The sequence below is a fragment of the Rattus rattus genome, chromosome 16 (assembly GCF_011064425.1).
Source record: "Rattus rattus isolate New Zealand chromosome 16, Rrattus_CSIRO_v1, whole genome shotgun sequence".
Taxonomy (NCBI): Eukaryota; Metazoa; Chordata; class Mammalia; order Rodentia; family Muridae; genus Rattus; species Rattus rattus.
Genome location: NC_046169.1, coordinates 35,085,307 through 35,105,129, shown reverse-complemented (window position 1 = coordinate 35,105,129; position 19,823 = coordinate 35,085,307). Strand labels below are relative to the sequence as shown.

The following is a 19,823-nucleotide window of genomic DNA, read 5'->3' as shown; positions in this document are numbered from 1 at the left end:
TATTAGGAATAAAGGTCCTTAGAGGCTACACATTTAAGTTAGCTCTGCCTGTCTTCCCTCACGTAATAAATCACCCGGCTGCCTTAAAAACTGGTGGTACATTTGAGAGAAAGTATCTTTATAAAACTCAGTAATACAGGACATGAATAAACACCAAGAGAGGAATTCTTTAAATGATTTTAAAGTTTTTAAAGTTTTGTTTTGTTTTGTTAATAAAAGGAAAAAGGCACTTGAAGTCAGGCATGGGGTCACGTGCCAGTAATCCCGGTTTTAGGAAGACAGAATTCCAGGTCAGGCTTAGGTCCATAATGGAGTAAAGAACTTTGAGTCTGAGCATGAGCCAAGGGAGGTGGGGTTAGGGCAGTGCTTGCCGCCCAGCCGCGGGGCCTGAGTTTGCCGCCCAGCATTGGTCAGAGCTGGACATGACAACCTGTGTCTTCAGCCCTGGGACAGCGGGACTGGTCGGTGCCTGGGGTTTGCTGGCACACGGACCAGATCTGTGGGCTTCGTATTCAGGGAGATACCTTACCTCTCCAGCATCAGTGGAGATCAGGAAGGTGGCCCAGCGGGTAAGGCTCCCTGATAAGCACTCTGAGTTTAACCCTAGGGCCCCAGATGGCAGAAGGGGAGGACAGACTCCTGCAGATGGTCCTCGTATTTGGACACGTGAATTAATTTCAAAGACAGTGATGTAGAGAGGAAGCCCTGACTTTGATCCCTGGTCTCCAGACTCATAGGCACACACATGTATACACGTAGACTGCACACATACATGCAGTGCACACACAAAGCCAAAGGGAAATGGGGTGCTTCCCACTCTGAGTTGTCTAGTCCCCTAGAAAGGATTATTCTGAAGACCTGTTCACAGAGCCACAGTGTGAGTGCCACAGTAACCCAGTCTGTTTCTAACGCCATTAAAACAACGTTGGCTTCAAAGACTGAAAGGAACAGAACTGGTGTCAGCTCCGTACTGGAGTTCACGCTGCCTCCCTGCAGAGTCTCACCGGACACACAAGTAACTGTGCGCTTCATGCTCTGGGCATGAAGATCTGCTAGTAGGCGCTTTATTGTTGGCATTACATGTTATTGTATATTCTGTGTTACCTATTATTCTTTGATTATTACATGTGTAGGGGTTCTCAGGATTCACGTCAGTGTTAAGTGCCAAGTAGGCCTGGGTGTCCATGCCAGATGTGGTGTTCATATTGAACAGCCATTATCCATAGATAGGCATGCATTTTAATGTGCAGATGTGTTATACAATGTTTCTTGATAGACTTGAACGTGTAGTGTAATGGCACCCCAACTTGACTTTTTAAAAAATTGATGTAATTAAACTACACATAAATAATTCTAAAGTAAACTTAAATGCCACACTGTGAACGACTTTAGGCTATAAATCAAAGGACATGAAGTAGCGCTCTGTTTTAACCTAAAACGACCAAGTATATATGTGATACCTGTCTCTCCTTTGCATAGTGCTGGTGAGTCCTTACGGCTTAAATGGCACGCTAACAGGGCATGCATACAAGATGTCTGACCCGGCCACCCGCAAGCTGATTGAGGAATGGCAGTGTTTCTACCCAATGGTGCTGAGGAAGAAGGAGGAGCCCCGAGAGGAGGCCGAGCTGGAATATGACGATGACTTTCCCGTGGCAGTTGAAGTCATTGTCGGTAAGGAAGTGTGCCTGGAGAACTGTGCTCTAGCTCCAGTGTTCATTTAAAGAGATGAGCATTCAGGGTCTGCACACTGTGGCCCCGCTTCCTGACCCCTGTGCTGCCATGGTGACTCAGGGACCATGTTCAGGCAGCTGTTGACTGCTCACTGAACAGTTCTTCAGACCTGCTCCTGCTGTCTTTCCTCATAGGTGGTGTCCGGATGGTCTACCCTTCGGCTTTCGTGTTGATCTCTCAGAATGATATCCCGGTTCCTCAGAGTGGTACCAGTGCTGGAGGGCACGTCACAGTTGCACAGCAGGGGCTCGGTAGTGTGAAAGACCCCAGTAACTGTGGGATGCCTCTCACGCCTCCCACCTCCCCAGAGCAAGTGGTTATAGGTGAGTGCAACCCAGCGTGCTCTTCAGAAGGATTCCCAGACCACCATCAGCATGGCAGACCTCCGGATAGACATGTGGGGACGGGTGAGAGGAGAGTGTTAGAAGGGCAAGTGCCTGTGACTCAGAATTGTGCCTGTGCTGCCTTAGTCTCTGTTCCACTGATAGTGTTGGTGCATTCCGTAGTACTGCATGCAGTTACCCCGGCACACTATGTCCATGTTTCTGCACATGCACAGGAAACTCTTTAAACAATGGCAAATACTGTGTCGACTTTGCCCAAGAGAGATGTCCTTAGGGGAAAAGGATTTGCTTGTCTCACGGTTCCAGAGTTAGCCCACTGCTGCTGGGCTGCATGCATCCAGACAGTCATTATGTAGTGGGAGGACATGGGGGCGGTTCTTCGCTTCCTGTTGGATACAGAGTAAAGAGAACACAGAGCAGGTGGCCAGGGCCAGGCTGCAGTCCCAAGGACATGTCTCCAGGGTCCTGCTTCCTCCAGCAGTTCTCACCCGCCCTGTCACCACTGTTCAGTTGACTTGGAAGGGTGAACCCTTGATTAGTCAGAGCTAACTGTCTCTGGAAAAGCCTTCCGGACGTGATGCCCCGAAGGTCATGTGGACGTCGGTGTTAACTCACAAGCACTAGCCCAGGGGTAGGCGGGACCTTAGCCTGGCTCACAGTTCCTCCTGCAGGACAACTATGCAGTGACTCTTTCTGCACTGTAAGACATGTTAGACTAGCATGAGGACTCTGAGCGGGTCCTGAGTCCTGTGCTGATCTGCGACAGTTGTGCCCCCCCACCCCCAAGGGAGAGAGTGCTTGAACCCCAGCCCACCCCAAGGGAGAGCGTGCTTGAACTGAGAACCTTTTGTCCACTTTGTTGAGTGACAGGGTTCCTGTATTAACAGTCCTGGCTGGAGTCAGCTTGCTTTCCTTGGAAATCCCCTGGCACGTGTGTCGTGTGTTGTCCATGGTTGAGAGATGGTTTCTAGCATCAGGAAGATGTGCACAGATCAGCTGCCAGCATCTTATGTGCACCCTTCTGGATCAGCTCGCCTTTCCCAGCCTGCGTTAGACTCACAGAGCTCAGAGAGCAGAGCATTGGCACAACTCTTTCAGAAGTGGCTAGCCATTGATCTGTTTTATTACAACTAAATTGAAAGGAAAATGCTTCGTTATCTTTTGTAGTGATCCTCAAAGACCCCATCTTTCAGTATTTTGAATAGTTTGAATTTTACTTAAAATTTTGTATTCTTAACAGTTGCACTACTTTAAATTTTTATCAGTTTTAGTTTATCAGTTTCCTCCCCTAGATTCTTAGTAAGTTTTGTGTTAGCTTTTTTTCAGATTTATTTGTTTATTTTGTGTGAATATACTGTCGCTGTCTTCAGACACAACAGAAGAGGGCATCAGATCCCATTACAGATGGCTGTGAGCCACCATGTGGTTGCTGGGAATTGAACTTAGGACCTCTGGAAGAGCAGTCAGTGCTCTTAACCACTGAGCCATCTCTCCAGCTCAGCTTTGTGTTGACTTTAAAATGAAATGCTTGCTGCATGTATGGTGCCTTGACCTCCAGAAGTTCTCAGTTCCAAAGCAAGAGGCTGTCTGTGATAAGTCTGTTGTAGCCTTCATATCCCTCATCCTCACATTGCTTCCACTTGCTCTATGTGTCACACTGCACGAGTCTTTGGGAAATGCCCTTCCACTGTTCCTTGTTCCCTAAAACCATCTGAAGGTTCTAGTGTCTGTGTAGTCAAATCAACTCGCCCAAGTGCCCCTTTGTACAGTGCTGAACAGAGCCCTCACTGTCAGTCACTGAGGCAGTACCAGGTGGCTTGCCTTGCTCCTCTGAGACGTCAGCTGGGTCAAGCTGGCTGGTGTTGCTGAGATCACCATGACCTCTCAGACAGCCATGTCTTCCTGTCTCTTTGGAGGCCTGGGAACTCAGAGGCAGCAGCCTTCAGTCCGGTGAAGGCTTCTTTCCTTACTCTGCTGCTCATAGCGCTGCCATGGGCGTTTGAGACTTGTTCTCCACTTTGATGATTTCTTGGTCTAGGTTTTAGGAAAGGCACTAGAGAAACATTGGGAAAAGAAATTCATTCCTTTGCATGGCAACCAAGTCTGTTTTTTGTTTTTTTTTTTTAAATTTAAGATAGTAGTCAAATACCAGGTTTTGTTCTCCTGTACTCCATCTCCAGTGTTGGTGCTTTTGGGAGGAAAGGCAGCTTCAGCTGTTTAAAATGGTTTGATGTTTTAATGGGGACAAACCTAAACATCCTGCAAAGCCATGGCCTTGATGCAGCCATCATGGAGAGTAATTTGTGTCATAAGGGACATTTGAAAGATTTTCAAGGGAGCAGTGCAGATTATTCGGTCTCGCCATTGACACTCTTGCTCAAGAGGTCTTGCACGCTCGTTTTGTTGAGAACAGAGTTCATAGTCTATTTATTAGTCAAATAAGAGAAGCCCTAGAGTTAACTGGACATTGCCGTTTGGCTGGCCACTGAAATGGGAATGGTAAGACTTCTGTCACCTACCATCACGGAGGCGTGGCCAGGAGGAATAGGCCACCCATCAACAGGTGGACAGATTAACTGGACCCCTGAGGGGAGCCGGTGAATCTCTATCTGGGAACATAACTTGGAGAAAATCCTTTCTGGGTTTTAGTGCCAAGCTCAGGTAACTGACACTGGGAGTAAGGCAGGCAGTTCTAGACACTAGGGTGCTAATAACTTCTTCTCTTGCTGTGTACTGTCTGCTTTTATTACACAACTGTTTAGCTGAATGAGCACAGAGCTGTCTCTGCTGCTCTATCTGCCCCAAAATACACTGGTTGTGTTTAGTTCCTAAAATCAGGACAAGTAATGAATGTTTGCATTTTTAATATTACAATTATATTCCCTTCCTTATACGTTAAGTTGCATCTAAACATAAGGGGTGAGATGTTGCTGTGCACGTCTTCCCAGGTGGTGTGCACGTTTCTCATGTGTGTTGCTTTAGGGGAAACACACAGAGCTAGGCAAGCTGATATTGGTTGGTTACTGTGTGTGTGTGGAAGGGTGGGGGGAGTTGAGGAGAGGATTCTCTCATCCCTGCAGATAACGTGATTGCCAGAAGCGAGGGAGGGAAACCAGGCTTCACGGATCTGAGGTTAGGCAGGTGAAATTTCCAACAGCCTCGGTGCCACCTGCTCCTATGGTGGTCCTGACATTGTGATCGTGCTTGCTTTCCAGGCGAGAGCGGTGTGCAGAGCGCTGCCAGTCACCTCGGGTCCCACGATGGGGGGATGATAGCCACGCACAGTCCAAAGAGATCAAAGAAGATCCCTCCTAAACTCCACAGTCACATGGTCCATCGAGTCTGGAAGGAGTGCATCCTTAACAGGGCCCAGTCTAAGTACGTGCTGTGCATCCTGGTTAGTCAAGTCTCCTCGATCGCAGGATGAAGAGGGCAAGTCAGTCACATGTACAACCGTGTGCTCAAACCTGAAGATGTCCACATTGTCATCTCACAGTTTAAACTCAGTAGAATATGATATGAAACAAAGATGCTAAAAGCAGACACTTGCTTTACCTGGTTTATGTATCATGGATAATTTCAGGTTCTCGATCATAAGAAAATCACAGTGTTGGTGTGACATCTGCCAACAGGGACAGCTCAGAGCTTTGCCCTGACTGTCAGGTGGCACTCAGGGTCTGCCCTTCTTTTTGTGCAGATTTCTGAGTGGTTCCCAGTTACAGAGGGAAACAAACTTCTTGGACAGTTGTTGAGTTAGCCTTGGGTTTTCACCAGCAGTGCACACCTGGATGATGCTGTGTTCCTGCTTTATTAGATATTGTATCTGTGTGTGTACACGTGTGTGTGTCTGTGTGAGCATTTATGTGTCCCCGTGTATGTGCTGCATATATCTGAATGTATCTGTGTAAGTTTGCATGTGTGTGCATGTACGTGTGCCTTGTGTGTCTGTGCGCGTGTGTTTGTGTGTCTCTGTGTGCATATACATATTATTTTACGTTTATGCGTTGGGTATTGTCTTCATGAGTGTCTGCACCACTTGTATGCCTGACACAGAGGTCAGAAGAGAATATTAGACCCCTTGGAACTGGAGTTGTGGATGGTTGTGAACTACTGTTCTGAGAACCAAACTCCCTGAGAGTCCTGCAGGAGCAGCCAGTGTTCTCAACCCCTCTGTCAACCGTCTCTGTAACCCCTAATATTATTTTAAAAACAGCCTGTGGAGGGCAAGGAAGGTGCTGGATCCCCAGTACACGTAGTTGTAAGCAACTGTGAGCTGCGAGACATGGGTGCTGGGAACCAAACTCAGGCCCTCTGTGACCAAGCAAGCACTCTGAAACACTGAGTCGCCTCTCCAGTCTGCCATTGGTGCTCTTGTTACAGTAACTTTTCACTTAGAAATAACTCCAACTCTTGTAAAAGAGTGCTGTTCAGAGTTGTGTGCGGGTTCAGTAGCTGCCTTGGCTCAGGCTTTTAGCAAACTGATGGTAAATGTTTACTGTCAGAGGAATTGATTCTAGAATGGGCCACTGGAGATGCGCTAGACAAACCCTAAAATAATTGTGTACAAAACCATAGTCTGTTTCCTTCAGAATAATTAGTACAAATAATTTTACTTCTATCTTCAGTGCCTAGGTAATTTTTCAGTTAGTATTTCTTACCCACCATCCTCTGCTTTCACTCAGAAGCAGCCTCACATCTCTGCTGTGCCTGACAGATCACATCCCTCTCTTACTGGCCCGAGTAGGAGCCGAGGCGCCCAGGTAGGTAGAGAAGGCTGCCTCGAGGACTCCCAAGGGTCACCCGGTGAATCTGTGGCATCAGCTGCTGGGAGTGAGGAGTTAGAGCTTGGCCTCTTGTTTCCAGGGGCTTTGTTACTAACGACATTAGAGTGTTAGAACATTAACTTTAATGTAGGAGCTTCCCGGGTGATTACAGCATAACAGAGTATGTATAATTCGTAGATGTTTCCAAAACGGAAATTTAAACATTCTTACATAATGTTAAGTGACTTTATATATATCGTGTGTGTGTGTGTGTGTGTGTGTGTGTGTGTGTGTGTGTGTGTGTGTGTGTGTGTGAATGGTAGTGGTAGTGGGCATGTGAGTGGGTGGTACTAAACCCAGGCCTTGCTCATGCAGCAGAAGTGACTTTTGAAAGGCAGCGGAAGAGTGGGTGCTGTCCATTGTCCGTCCTGTCTGTGTAAATGTAAGATGAGCTTACGCAGGCAGGAGCGTCTGAAGCTGCCTCCCTGTGCATAGCAGACAGGCTGTTTACCTCCTCGTCCCTCTGAACTCCTTTATCAGCAGGAGCCATTACATTGTAGAAAGGGTTCATCCCTGTTGTCTGTAGTGGAGTGAGTTAGCTCATGTGTGTACACAGTCACTTTTCCACCCTTTCTAGGAGGAGCCAGATGTCAGCGCCCGCTGGGGAGGAAGAGCCCGCTCACAGTCCTGCTGCCTGGGACTTTGTTGACCCAACCCAGAGAGTCAGCTGCTCCTGCTCCAGGTGCGTGTGCTTCTCAGGCAGAGGCAGAGGCAGAGGCAGAGGCAGAGGCAGAGGCAGAGGCAGAGGCAGAGGCAGAGGCAGAGGCAGAGGCAGCACCGTCCATGTTGGCCAGCCACAGCCGCACGGGCCCCTTCATCTCAGAGTTCCCTCTAATGTCCTCTGTACAGAAGGAAGGGATCCATCCAGTCTTCCGTGCAGTGGTGTTTATTGCCAGGGTTCAGATTTAGTACCGAACCCTGGCTGGCTGGAGTCAGCAGAACCTGGGTGCAGTGGCTCTTGGGGTCCTTTGTTTGAGGATCTTTGTGACTGGTAGGGACAGGGAGTTTGCTAAAACCCCAAGAGCCACCGCCTTAACGGTATCTCAGCTGCTTGTCTCTGGACTGTCTGCATGGCCTCTAACCTCCCTCTTTACCCCTTGACTTAACACCCTTACCACGGGCGGGTACACAGGCGGGTACACGGGCGGGTCTCACTGACACGGGCTGTTATGGCTTCTAAAGTTTTAGGGAGGTAATCCTGTCTCCCAGTCCAGCTGAGAGCTGGCCGGCCTTGCTTTACACTTACGGCTCCAGAGCTTCTAGAAGCTTACATAGAATCATGAGCTCCATGGACCTTCTAGGAATGAGGGCCGTCTGTCGAGAAGGCGACCAACCACTCACTTCTCAGCTCAGCCGTTACTGCAGTACTGGTGGGCTGACTTGAGGGAATGCAAACTCTCTCCATTGACTTGAAGGAAGGAACGTTGGCCCGTGTTCCAGTCTCTCTGGCCCCATGCTCACCAAGTGTTGCCTTGGTGGGCAGCCCCTGTTCCTTCAGCCAGTCACACTCACGCTTGGCTGCTGTGCAGCTTCACTAGGAGAGGTCCTCACTCGGGTCCTCACTGAGAGCACTCAGCTCTCCCCCTCTTAGGGCACGTATAGCTGAATCAATCCCCCCTCTCTCTCCACACACACACACACACACACACACACACACACACACACACACACACTCACTCTTGGCTACTGGGAGTTGGAGGTGGGGCAAGGATGTGAGGTATAAACTATGGTCAGTTTGACTTTTGCCTTTTTTTTTTCCTTTTTCCTGATCTTTTCTACAATCTAGACTTTTTCTTAAAACACTTTTACTTATTAGTGTCACGTTTGTAAGAATTACCGCCAGTATATTTAGTAAATAGTGCTTTACTTCCCGTGCTCTGGGACCGCTGCTCCAGTTCTCAGCAGATTCTTAGTAGCCAGGCTCTTCCTGGGTCTCGCACTCTGGCTCTGCTGTAGGCTTCCTCCTCCCTGTTGACCACGCCCTCTCTCCAAGGCTGCTCTGCCAAGTTGTCCCTGCTGCGGGCTCCTTGGTAACTGGGGGTTTGCACATGCTCTCTCGGTGCAGGGCACATTTCTGCTCTTAAACGTTGTGGAGCTGAAGGAGGCAGCTTCAGAAGCTCACACGTTACAGCAAACCCTTCCTTTGAAGAGTCCCCGTAAGGACTGCGCCAGAAGATGAGTGCAGCTAACTGTCCTGGGGAGAGTGCCCATGCGTGTGTGACAGTTAGAAACCCTGGTACATGGAGCACGCCTCTGCCTGGACTGTCCCTGATAGCCTTACTCAAAGTCGGCTGCTTCTTGGTTCTGCTTTCTTCCTTTTTTTAAGATTTAGTTTTTAAACAGTTTGGGCGGAGTGTTTGCAGATTATCTGCTGTGGAATTGCAAGCGTATGAAGGGCGGACTCCTCTCACTCTTTAATGGCTGAACGGAACAGGGCGGCTATTCTACTGTCCCACTAAACCATCCCATCATGCCACACAAATCCATTTTACTGCCCACGAGGGCATCATTTAGTTCAGTGCAGCAGTAATTTAATGCCACCCAAGTGGCCTCAGAGTCGCCACTGCACCACTAGAGAGCTTGCCATCTTCCCTGGAGTGATTTACAGACGGGGAAGCTGGCTGACCTGTTGTGGAACTTGGCTGTGCAGAGAACTTGGCATCATTTAGTGATCCTGACCAAGCCGTTCCTCAGGTCTGTGTTTGCCAAGTGTGAATAGGTGTGCATCCTCACTGAGATGTGTCGGGGCTCTCACACGTGTTCTAATTTCCAACCTCTGAGCTCCAGCCCATCTTCATGTGTGTGTCTGAAGTTCACATTTGTCTCCTGGTCCCTCCCAGATGCACAGTGAGAGGCAAGGCTTAGTAGGCCATAGGTCCTGTCAAGTGTTCTGGTTTATCTTGGTTTCATAGTCTTTGGAGGTTGGACCACAGTGATTTTATTCCCAGTGTGCAATGTCACAAATCATTTAAGCCATTGTGTATGACCGTCAGAGAGTTGAGACGTAGACATTGAATTTCTCCTTGTTGCCTTTTCTGGTCCCTTAGTCTCGCAGTCTTCAGATGCAGAGAGAGACTGTAGCTCCTGCTGTCTCATAGCAAGGTTCAAGATGAGCAGGATAGTAAGTTGTACTTCCCATCATGTCCATGGTCATCTGCTTGCCCTTACATATGAGTGGCTCCTGACTTCCTGCCCAGCACGTGTATCTTAGTGTCTATAGGCACATTGGATTCTGGAGCCTCTCAGAGGTGTGAGTCTCCCCTTAGCAGAGACACTTGTCTGGGGACGTTGTAATCATGCCTTTATCTGTCCCTGGGTATGTGTTGACTTTAATTCTCATTGTAGGCATAAACTTTTAAAGCGGTGTGCAGTAGGACCCAGCCGACCTCCCACGCTCTCTCAGCCAGGCTTCAGTGCAGGACCGCCACCCTCTTCATCCTTACCACCTCCTGCTTCTTCCAAGCACAAGACCACAGAAAGACAAGAAAAAGGAGACAAGTTGCAAAAGAGACCCTTGGTGCCCTTCCACCACAGGCCTTCTGTGGCTGAAGAGTTATGCATGGAGCAGGATGCGCCTGGACAGAAGCTAGGGCTGGCAGGGATAGACTCCTCCTTAGAGGTGTCAAGCAGTCGGAAGTATGATAAGCAAATGGCCGTGCCTTCCAGAAACACAAGCAAGCAAATGGATCTGAATCCTATGGATTCACCTCACTCCCCCATTTCCCCTCTGCCCCCCACCCTCAGCCCTCAGCCACGAGGTCAGGAGACAGAGAGTTTGGACCCACCTTCTGTCCCTGTGAACCCTGCCCTCTATGGAAACGGGCTAGACCTTCAGCAGCTCTCCGCTCTAGAGGACAGAACTGTCCTTGTAGGCCAAAGACTGCCTCTGATGGCAGAGGCCAGTGAGACAGCCTTGTACAGTGGGCTCAGGCCTTCATACACCGAGTCGTCAGACAGGTGGTGGCAGAGTTTTCGTCTCCCACCCAGTGAGGATGCTGAGTTCCGGCCTCCAGAGCTGCAGGGGGAGAGGTTTCACACTGTACTGGATGTGAGCCCCGAGAGCACTGCCCTGCAAAGGTGAGCTGACCCTGGGATGGGGATGGACACCCTCGCTTTCTCTGTGGGATGGGGCTGGACACCCAGTGTCTTCTGTCTTTGCTATCTTTACTCTCTCTGTCAACTCTGCAAATGGGGAATGTCTCAGAATCAAACTCCCTGTTCTTCATGAGACTTAACAATACTTGGCATAGTGACGGCTTTGCCGTGGCGTTTCAGGACATACTGTGGACTCATTTATCCATTAGTCCAGAGTGTAATTGAAGAGACTTCCCATGTTGCACTTCCCAGCGCTGTCTGGAAGGTGTGCTCTCTGTACCTTTGAGCCACTCACCATTCTGAACCTTGGTGCAGGTGACCTGTAGCCTCATCTTTGTGCTGATTTGCTGACTGAGGAGACAGAGCTGATGTACTTGGGGTGGGGGGCATGACCCATATTTTCTGAAGAATCTGGTCATGGGCTAAGGAAGTTGCCTTAGCTTTGCCTGATCATGCTTAAGATCTTGAAAAACAAAAACAACAACACTGGAAATTACTAGTGCTTTTCAGTGTTCACTTTCAGCTTTCTTTTAAACGATAAGTACTGGGCTAGAGAGAATGCTCAGCAGGCAAACACATGGAGAACTAGCACTGTGCATGGAGACTTTCTCTTATCTGTGAAGTTTTTATGTTCATGATGAGTCCACATCAGCACTGCCCATGCCTGACCCCGAGTTTAATCCCCAGAAAGGAGAGAGTCGGCTCTCTGACCTTCACATGCTATTATGTGCATGCACATACACAAAGTTAATAAAAAGAAATGTAAAAGTCATAAATACTATGTTAAGAAAGATACAGTTTCACTTACCTTATTAAATTGTCACTTATTTTCCCTTTTAGACTCTTAGCACAACCTAACAAGCGGTTCAAAATCTGGCAGGATGAGCAGCCTCAGGTGCAGCCGCTCCCTTCCTGGACCCATCACCTCTGTCACAGCAGCCTGGAGACACTCTGGGAGAAGTCAATGACCCATACACCTTTGAGGATGGTGACATAAAGTACATCTTCACAGCAAATAAGAAATGCAAGCAGGGGACGGAGAAGGACTCCCTGAAAAAGAACAAGGTACCATTTACCACAGCACGAGCCCAGCAGCCTGTGGGTTTTGGCGTTGGCAGTGTGTGTGGGAGAGTCCTGAGGCAGGATGTCTGAGGTGGTCCTGCCTGGTTGCTCTGTCCTCATACTCATGCTCTTGGTACTACTGTATGGAGCAGCGCTCTGTTCCTCCTTACCTCATGGCTCACCTTTGTCCCAGAGTCAGCCGAGCATAAAGGAAGCTGCGTGTTCTCCGGGCTGTTCCTTATGCCGTGCATGTCTCCTCTCATATGCTAATTACTGTTGGCCTGTGCTCCCTGCTTATTTCTTTTACAGGATTTAAGATGTAAAGCAAACAGTGTTGAGGGCAGTGTCTGTTCTTAGGGAGTGTGTAGTTCACTGTGCTGAGAGCTGTGCCTGTGTGTTCTCTGACTCCATAGCAGCACTGCTCATAGCCGTCAGTGGGAGCCACTCTGGTTCCATTGCCATGATAGCGAGTGCTGGGTGTGCCTGCCGGCTAGCCATCTAAGGAAGCCTTCTGAGAGAGTAGGGAAGAGTAGGATGGAGGTTAAAGAGGCTAATCGAGTCGAGGGGACAATGTGCAGGGTCTGTGTAGATCCAGAGGCTTGGTCTGTCATTTAACATTGGCACAATTACTAAAGACTGCGTTGGATGCCAGGACAGGTCCTCAATGAGGTCCACCAGCACCACCGAGTCTCTGAGGACACCTAGAGGGTTGCGAGAGATGGGCCTTCTTGATTCTGTGCAGTGCAGAGCAAGGGCCTGCCTGCCTTTGATTCCCTTTGGTTGCATAGACCATGGTTTCCCACACTGCTCATAACAGGTTCCATCGCCGCGCTAATTCTTTGTGTTCTCCTTCATATCCCACACTTTGGGTTGCTGTTCATGTGTTTTGTTTGGCTGAATTTATTACACAGTCAGAGGATGGATTTGGTACCAAGGATGTCACTACACCAGGTCATTCCACGCCGGTGCCTGATGGGAAAAATGCCATGTCTATTTTCAGTTCTGCTACTAAAACAGGTGTGTACATTGTTATCACTCACTTGGACTGTTGCTAAAGTAAAATGCAAAGGGAGTTCTTTCCACTTAAGATTCTATTCCTATTGCTATAGCAGTAATTTGATCACAACTTTAATGTTTTCGTGGTTTGTCTTTTGGTTCGTTTCAAAGCTGAGAAGCATAGTTGGAAATAATTATGTCTAAATCTAAGTAGGACATAGGGAGGGAACTGCCAGCAGACCTCAGACACTGAGGTCCAGTCCATCCTTCCTGTCTCCCTCGGCGAGAGCCGGCTCACTCCTCCTTGCCTCCTTTCCCACAGATGTCCGGCAGGACAACGCTGCTGGCAGAGCTGGCTCCGGGAGCCTTACCCAAGTGACAGATCTGGCCCCTTCTCTGCACGACTTAGACAACATCTTTGATAACTCTGATGACGACGAGCTTGGGGTGAGTCTGCTCTGCTGCAGCCGTGAGGCCCGCCGTGCTGCGGGCTGACCAGCACCTGAGTCCCTTTGAGGACTGCTTATTGGTGCTTTGGTTACACCATTATTCTCCATAGGTGTAGATATTAAAATCTTTCATATTTATTTTAATAAACCCTCCTGAATATCATGTGGCTAAAGGAATATATATTTCGTATTTTTTTTAAGAGGAGGTTTTTCCAAATCACCCAACCTTCCTTCACCTAGTCACTGAGAGCGAGTGTGCAGTCACCGTGCTGTGCTGGGAGTGGATGTAGACACACGATTGCAGGGAGCTCATCCTTCCTCATCCTCCCGTCATCTCTGCCCTTGGGCAGATGTTAGCATTCGCTCTCTCTAGGGAGGCTGCATAGGGGGCTAAGCTGAGTAAGACACACTCTGTTCAAAGAACTCCATTTATTTCTCTTTTTCATTTATTTACTTAATCTTCCTCTCCATCTATTCTATGTAAACTTTTCAAACAATTTGATGATCAGTTCTTTTGTGACAGGTAACTGAGGCAATTAACAAGTTTACATACTTGGTTAAATTACTGACTTTATGCTAAGAACTCAAGAAGGTAAAGCAGCCTATAGATGTATTTACTGCCGAGCTCAGCCTCACGGCCAGGATTAAAGGATGCTGACCATTGAAGTGCAGAGGGGGCAGGGCAGCACTGGGTTAAGGAGGGATCAGATTTCTAACTTTAAACTCAACCGTAGCTAATCAACAGATCTTAGGCCTTCCCTCTCAGTGCTGCTATAGCTACTGAGGGTGAGGTGGCAGCCGCCTTGACAAGTGGATTTGACTGGAGAGGGCAAAGACTGGGGTCATGAGGGGCAGGGCATTGGGTGAGCGTGGAATGAACCCTGATTGGACAGCAGAGAGAAGCAGCTAATCGCTGTGGACTGGCCAGCAGCCTGTTCATCTGTGGCCCGCTCTTAGGGATGGGCTCTTGGCTTGTCTACCTTCCAGGACTTCCAGGGCTCTGCTGAGTGTGGAGCTGGGGGAAGATGTACACTCTTTTGTTTTTAAGTCTGAACTGCAGGAAACAAGAATTCTATTTGATATTTGTGTGCATTGGAACACAGCGGCCTTAGTTCAGACAGTTACTGCCTGAAAGGAAAGGGCATGCCACTGTGAACACTGACTGAGCAGAGGTGACGCGCTCCCTTACGGCAGTGTGAACGGTGGTACAAGCAGAGGTGACTCCCTTGCTGCTGGTCTGGACCTTGGAGAGTTCCGCTTTTATTCTGACTCCCAGGAAGATGAGCACAGGCTGAGCTGGGATGGAGGGGCAGGGGCTTCTGGTGCTGAGGAGAGGAAAGCATGGGCGGAAGGCGATCCAGTCAGCCAAGCAGAAGGAGCAGAAGGGCAGGCGCTGTGATGGAGCTGTCTGCTCTGGGCCTGTGACTTCATTCCCTGTACAAGTTATAAATTACTGTTGGGCTTAATGAAGAAATGGCTCTTCGAGGAATATATTTTAAGCAATATTAAACACAAAGGAGATGCTTTCAATTGAATTTTTATTTCTTTGAAATAAGGGGTTCTTTGATTTCTCCTCCAGCATCTATTGATAAAACTAATTTACCTAGTAAGTAGAGGAGGGAGGGAGGCAGCTGGCCGAGCAGTCAGATGTGTTTGAATTTAAATGTACATTTCAACTGTATATTATGTAAGTATAAATAAAAGGTGTTAGATCTGTAAGATCCATTCTTTTTAAATTTATTAAATTTTATTAAATTTATTTTAAAATTTTATATATTCATTCATTCATTTATTTATTTAATGTGTATGAGTATACTGTAGCTGTCTTCAGACACACTCGAAGTGAGTCACCCCGTGGTGAAGTGAACTCAGGACCTCTGGAAGAGCAGTCAGTGCTCTTAACCTCCCCAAAACCTATTCTTTTACGTTATTGGATACACTTTATTTTATGACCAGCCTATTTGAGTTCTTAAAGGTACTCTTTCCTAGTCAGGAACTTGCCTTGTTCTGAGTAACTGGTCAGTTGTCTGCACTCAGAGTCTCTCAGATGGGGCTGCCTTTGTGAAGAGAGGGCTAACTCTTAAATGGAAATGCTAGAACCTAAACCTGTAGCTTTGGGGAGCACAGGGCCACTGTTTTAGTTGCCTCCTCCCAAGGAGGAAGAGCCAGACCCAGGGCCAGCAACTGCTGGAATACCGGCCGGCTACTATGTTGGTAAAGCTGCCCTGGTCTTGACCTGGAGGCAGCATGCCTGAAGGCCTGGGTAGTGTTCCCACCAGGCCCTGAACACAGCTGTCTCTCTTCCTGGAGATGCCTGTGAGCTCGTCCCTGCCTAGAGGTGGATGTGGGCGTTTCATGAGGATGTGCCGCTCTATCTTAAAGGGTTGGTAGTGCGCATCAGTGTTCTAACAGTACAACTCTATTCTCAGGCCGTGTCCCCTGCTCTCCGCTCATCTAAGATGCCGACTGTTGGGACTGAGGAGCGGCCCCCTGGGAAGGACGGAAGAGCTGCTGGCCCTTACCCTCCAAGTAGGTGCAGGAGCCTGAGCTGACATGGTTACCACTGAGAATGAAAGCCTAAGAAGTCAATGCTTCTGAGAAGGCAGGAAGCCAGTCAGAGACAAAAATGCCCTCACTGCTGCCCCTCTGCTGTGCTGTCAGACCAAGTGAAGCCACAGCTGAGAGGGCAGGGGGTCCTGTCCACTTAACTTCAGAGATTGCTACTCAAAGAAGTTACAGAAAACACTCTGCTTTCAAAAATTAAACTGACTTAGAGATAATGAATGGTTGTCAGGAATCATTGTGCAGTTTTAGTTTTCTCATTGAGGCCTCTGGTGTTAATACCTTGCATACAGGAGGACAGAAATAGTGTTGTGTTTACCTGAAGAAAACATGGGTCCTCAGTGAGAGGAAAGACAGGGTGGCCCTGTAGACCCTGAGGGAGACGCACCCCATTGCAAATCACCCTGTGATTCCTGCTCCTTCGCTTCAGCTGGTAACGAGAACAAATTGAGGGGAAAACCACCATGTCACAGGATGAGTCAGAAAGTTTTATGACCCTGTAAATGTAGTCTGACTCGCTCAGACGCAGAAGTGGGATGTGCGTGCGCAGAGATTGGGTTGTGACAGTTTGAGTAGATCACAGCTTCTTACTCATGACATGGGAAGAAATGAGTGATAGCCAGCCCGCTGCTGTGGGTGCTGACACACATGAAAGAAACATGCACTTCAGGGTGGGTCAGGCAAGGGCTTTCACATGTGCTAATCAGCTGGCCAGTCCTCTCTGTTGCCTATGAGGGCATAGGCTGGCCACTCACGGCAGCCATCCTGCAGTGTGGTCCTTAACACTGTGTACCAGTGTTGTATTTTTGTTTAAAAGGTGATTGCGTTAGAATGGCCTCAGCATCTGATGCTAAAGTACAGGCTGGAACAGTGAGTTAAGACTAGCACTGAAGTCAAGAGCCAGCACGATCCAATATAAGACCTAAGTGAGTCTGTGACGGAGGGACGGAGGGACGGAGGGACGGAGGGTGGGTGGGTGAGAGACAGACACAGAATCCCCTCCTCAGCAGTAGCAGTGTAAGCAGCATGGCTGGTTTCCATCTCTGCTCTGCTTCCCTGACTGTGGTATCTGCAAGGGCACCGCCCCGCAGAGTACAAAGAAGCTGCACACTGGGGTAACTGGGACATCTGCTTAGGCCCCATGGAAGTAATTTTGTTGAGGAATTTCTGCTGGGCCTAGTGTACCAGCTACCATTTTTTCAAAAGATTTATTTATTTTATGCATATGAGTACACTGTAGCTGTCTTCAGACTCACCAGAAGAGGGCATCGGATACCATTAGGGATGGTTGTGAGCCACCATGTGGTTGCTGGGATTTGAACTCAGGACCTCGGGGAGAGCAGTCAGTGCTCTTAACCTCTGAGCCATCTCTCCAGCCCCATCAGAAACCATTTTTAATGTAGCTCAGAATGAGTAGTCATAGGCACTTCCAGGGCTCTCTAGAGTTGTGTGATCACGTGTACAGCTGTCTCCGTTTGTTCAGTTCTGTTGTGTTCTGAACTCCCAGTAGCAACTTGGAGCTAGCACATGCAGGTGAAAGGAAAAGATCCCATAGTATTAATTTGTGCATGTAGCAATGAAGGATCAATACACTGAGCAGACCAGTTATCTATGGATTTCTCTGAAATTATATCTTTTTTGAAGAATGAATCTTAGAGAAAACAAAAAAAAATTAGTTGGACCATTCTGTTTGTTTAATTCTGTGTTTGGGCTTCTGCTCTATGCTCTGAGGCAGAAGGATCCTGAGAAGGAGCCAGTGGCTTGAGATGGGGTGGAGGGTGTGAGGCAGCTGAGAGGAACAGCAGGGCTCAACCCTCCAGTCCTGCATGGAGTTGCCCGTGCCGTTTTCTAGGAGCAGCATCCCTCGTGCTGGCCAGGCACATATGGAGGCCTGGCGTTGGATTCTCAGGCTCTCTGCTTTCTCCCCACACACGGGTCCCCTGGGTCAGCTCGTAGAGCTCTGTCTGAGCAGCGTTCTCATTCGGTGCGCTCCTAGTTGGGAGCTGACACCATGTGTCACCTCACTCCTGGGTGCTGAGATGCAGTGGCGAAACGCTCACCTGAACCCTGCCTTCTCTACAAGCTTGCAGTGTGCATGGGGTTGACAGTGGGGTCTCCCTGAGTATCTGATGGTGAGAATGTGGGCTGTTCCGTAAAGTGGGCCTGTGGCCGCTGGAGTCGTGTCTCGTCTTTGTAGAGATGAACAGGGTGCCAGAGGCTTTGAAGCATGGAGCTGACTTCCCAGCATTGGTAAGGCAGTGACCTCCCTCGCAGAAAGACTGACATGTCCTAAAGTTTACTACAGTTTCGTTTTTATTATTTTTCACTGTGTGACAGCGTGTGTGTTGGGGTGGGGGGGCTGAGCTTGCTCGCAGTGCAGGTATCCTTGGAGGCTGGGGTGTTGGATTCCCTGGAGCCTGAGCTATAGACAGTTGTGGGCTGTTGTCATGTGGGTGCTGAAGCTGACCCTGGGTCCTCTGCGAGAGCAGCCAGTGCTCTAACTGCTGAGCCGTCTCTCCAGCCTCTGTAATTTTTTTTTGTTGTTTGAAAAATTCTCACTGTGTAGCTCTGGCTGCCCTGGAACTTGCTGTGTAGACCAGAATGGCCTTGAACTCAGAGATCTCCCAGCCACTGCCTCCTGCGGCCTCAGCATTGCTGGAATTAAAGGCTTTGCCACCATTGGGTTAAAGTTAGTCTTTAGAGTGTGGGACTCCATTCTGGAAACACACAGAGGCTGTTTTATTGTCCTGTTGAACTTTTCCTCCCCAGCCCTTCCCAACCACTCTGCCTTCGTCTCGTGGGCCCTGTCTCCCCCAGATAGAGCTCCTTCTCCAAAGCCTTGTTTGGGTGAAACTTCTGCCCTAGCTCCAAGCTTGCTCTTCTTACTCTAAGAGAAGTGTGCTTTCCTCCCGCGCTCAGTCGTGGGGCTGCTGCTGTGCTTCAGCTTGGGGAGATGTTAGAGGTGTGGTGCACATTTCTCCATTCGGCCTTTACCCGGTATAGTAATCCTACCCTTTGTTTGAAATACAATATATTGATCTGATCGGAGACTGTTCTCCTGCTTTAGAGTCAATAACTTGTGTGTATCGTCTCCAGTAGTTGGCTTGTCTGACCTCCTTAATTGCAGGCATTTCAAGTTGTAAATCCTGCCCTATAGAAGCAGGCAGAGGACGGCTCTGAAAGGTCGCTCAGTATCACCGCCTGTGACTCCTGCTCCAGGTGCCCATTTGCTCCCTCCCTCTAGGGAGCTGCTGGAAGCTCTCTTGTTCCAATGGAAAGCAAGCATGCCTGTTACAGATCTAAGGGGGACCAAGGACTGCTGTGGTAGGTGAGGCCCTGAGGAAGGATCTCTCCTGCCATGGCTGAACTCTGCCTGGAGCGTGGATCCTAAAGGGTGTGAAGCCAGAGGCAGCAGCCAGGGCTTAATTGGCATAGTCAAGGTCATTGCTTCAGGTTATTCCCGTTTAAGGACTAGGTGTTTAGTTAAATGTTGGGGCCTCAGGAAAGGCGACAACCATGGAAATGGGAACATCAAAGTGACAATCACAAACTACCAGTTCCAAGCCCAGGGCACCACCTAGTGGACATGCTCTATAACCACAACTTGCACTGTGTCAGGCATAGCCTGCTTCAGAGTCAGAACCTTTAACCAGGTCATGAACTGTTCTCAGATACTGATTCTGTGAAGACAGCGGGAATGGGTACTGTAAGCTCCCCCCTTCCTTGCTGAGGACAGAAGCCAGGAATGCGCACAGGCT

General features: G+C 48.8%; 1 protein-coding gene across 1 annotated transcript in view; it reads left to right on the top strand.

The window, feature by feature from the left end:
• Positions 1-19,823, top strand: part of Med13l (mediator complex subunit 13L) — a 204,426-nt gene that overhangs the window by 160,121 nt on the left and 24,482 nt on the right. The window contains 10 exon segments of the mRNA XM_032886705.1: positions 1,480-1,674; positions 1,869-2,057; positions 5,294-5,456; positions 7,479-7,583; positions 10,247-10,978; positions 11,837-11,901; positions 11,904-12,061; positions 12,970-13,075; positions 13,377-13,501; positions 15,933-16,032. Coding sequence (XP_032742596.1) covers positions 1,480-1,674; positions 1,869-2,057; positions 5,294-5,456; positions 7,479-7,583; positions 10,247-10,978; positions 11,837-11,901; positions 11,904-12,061; positions 12,970-13,075; positions 13,377-13,501; positions 15,933-16,032 — 1,938 coding nt within the window.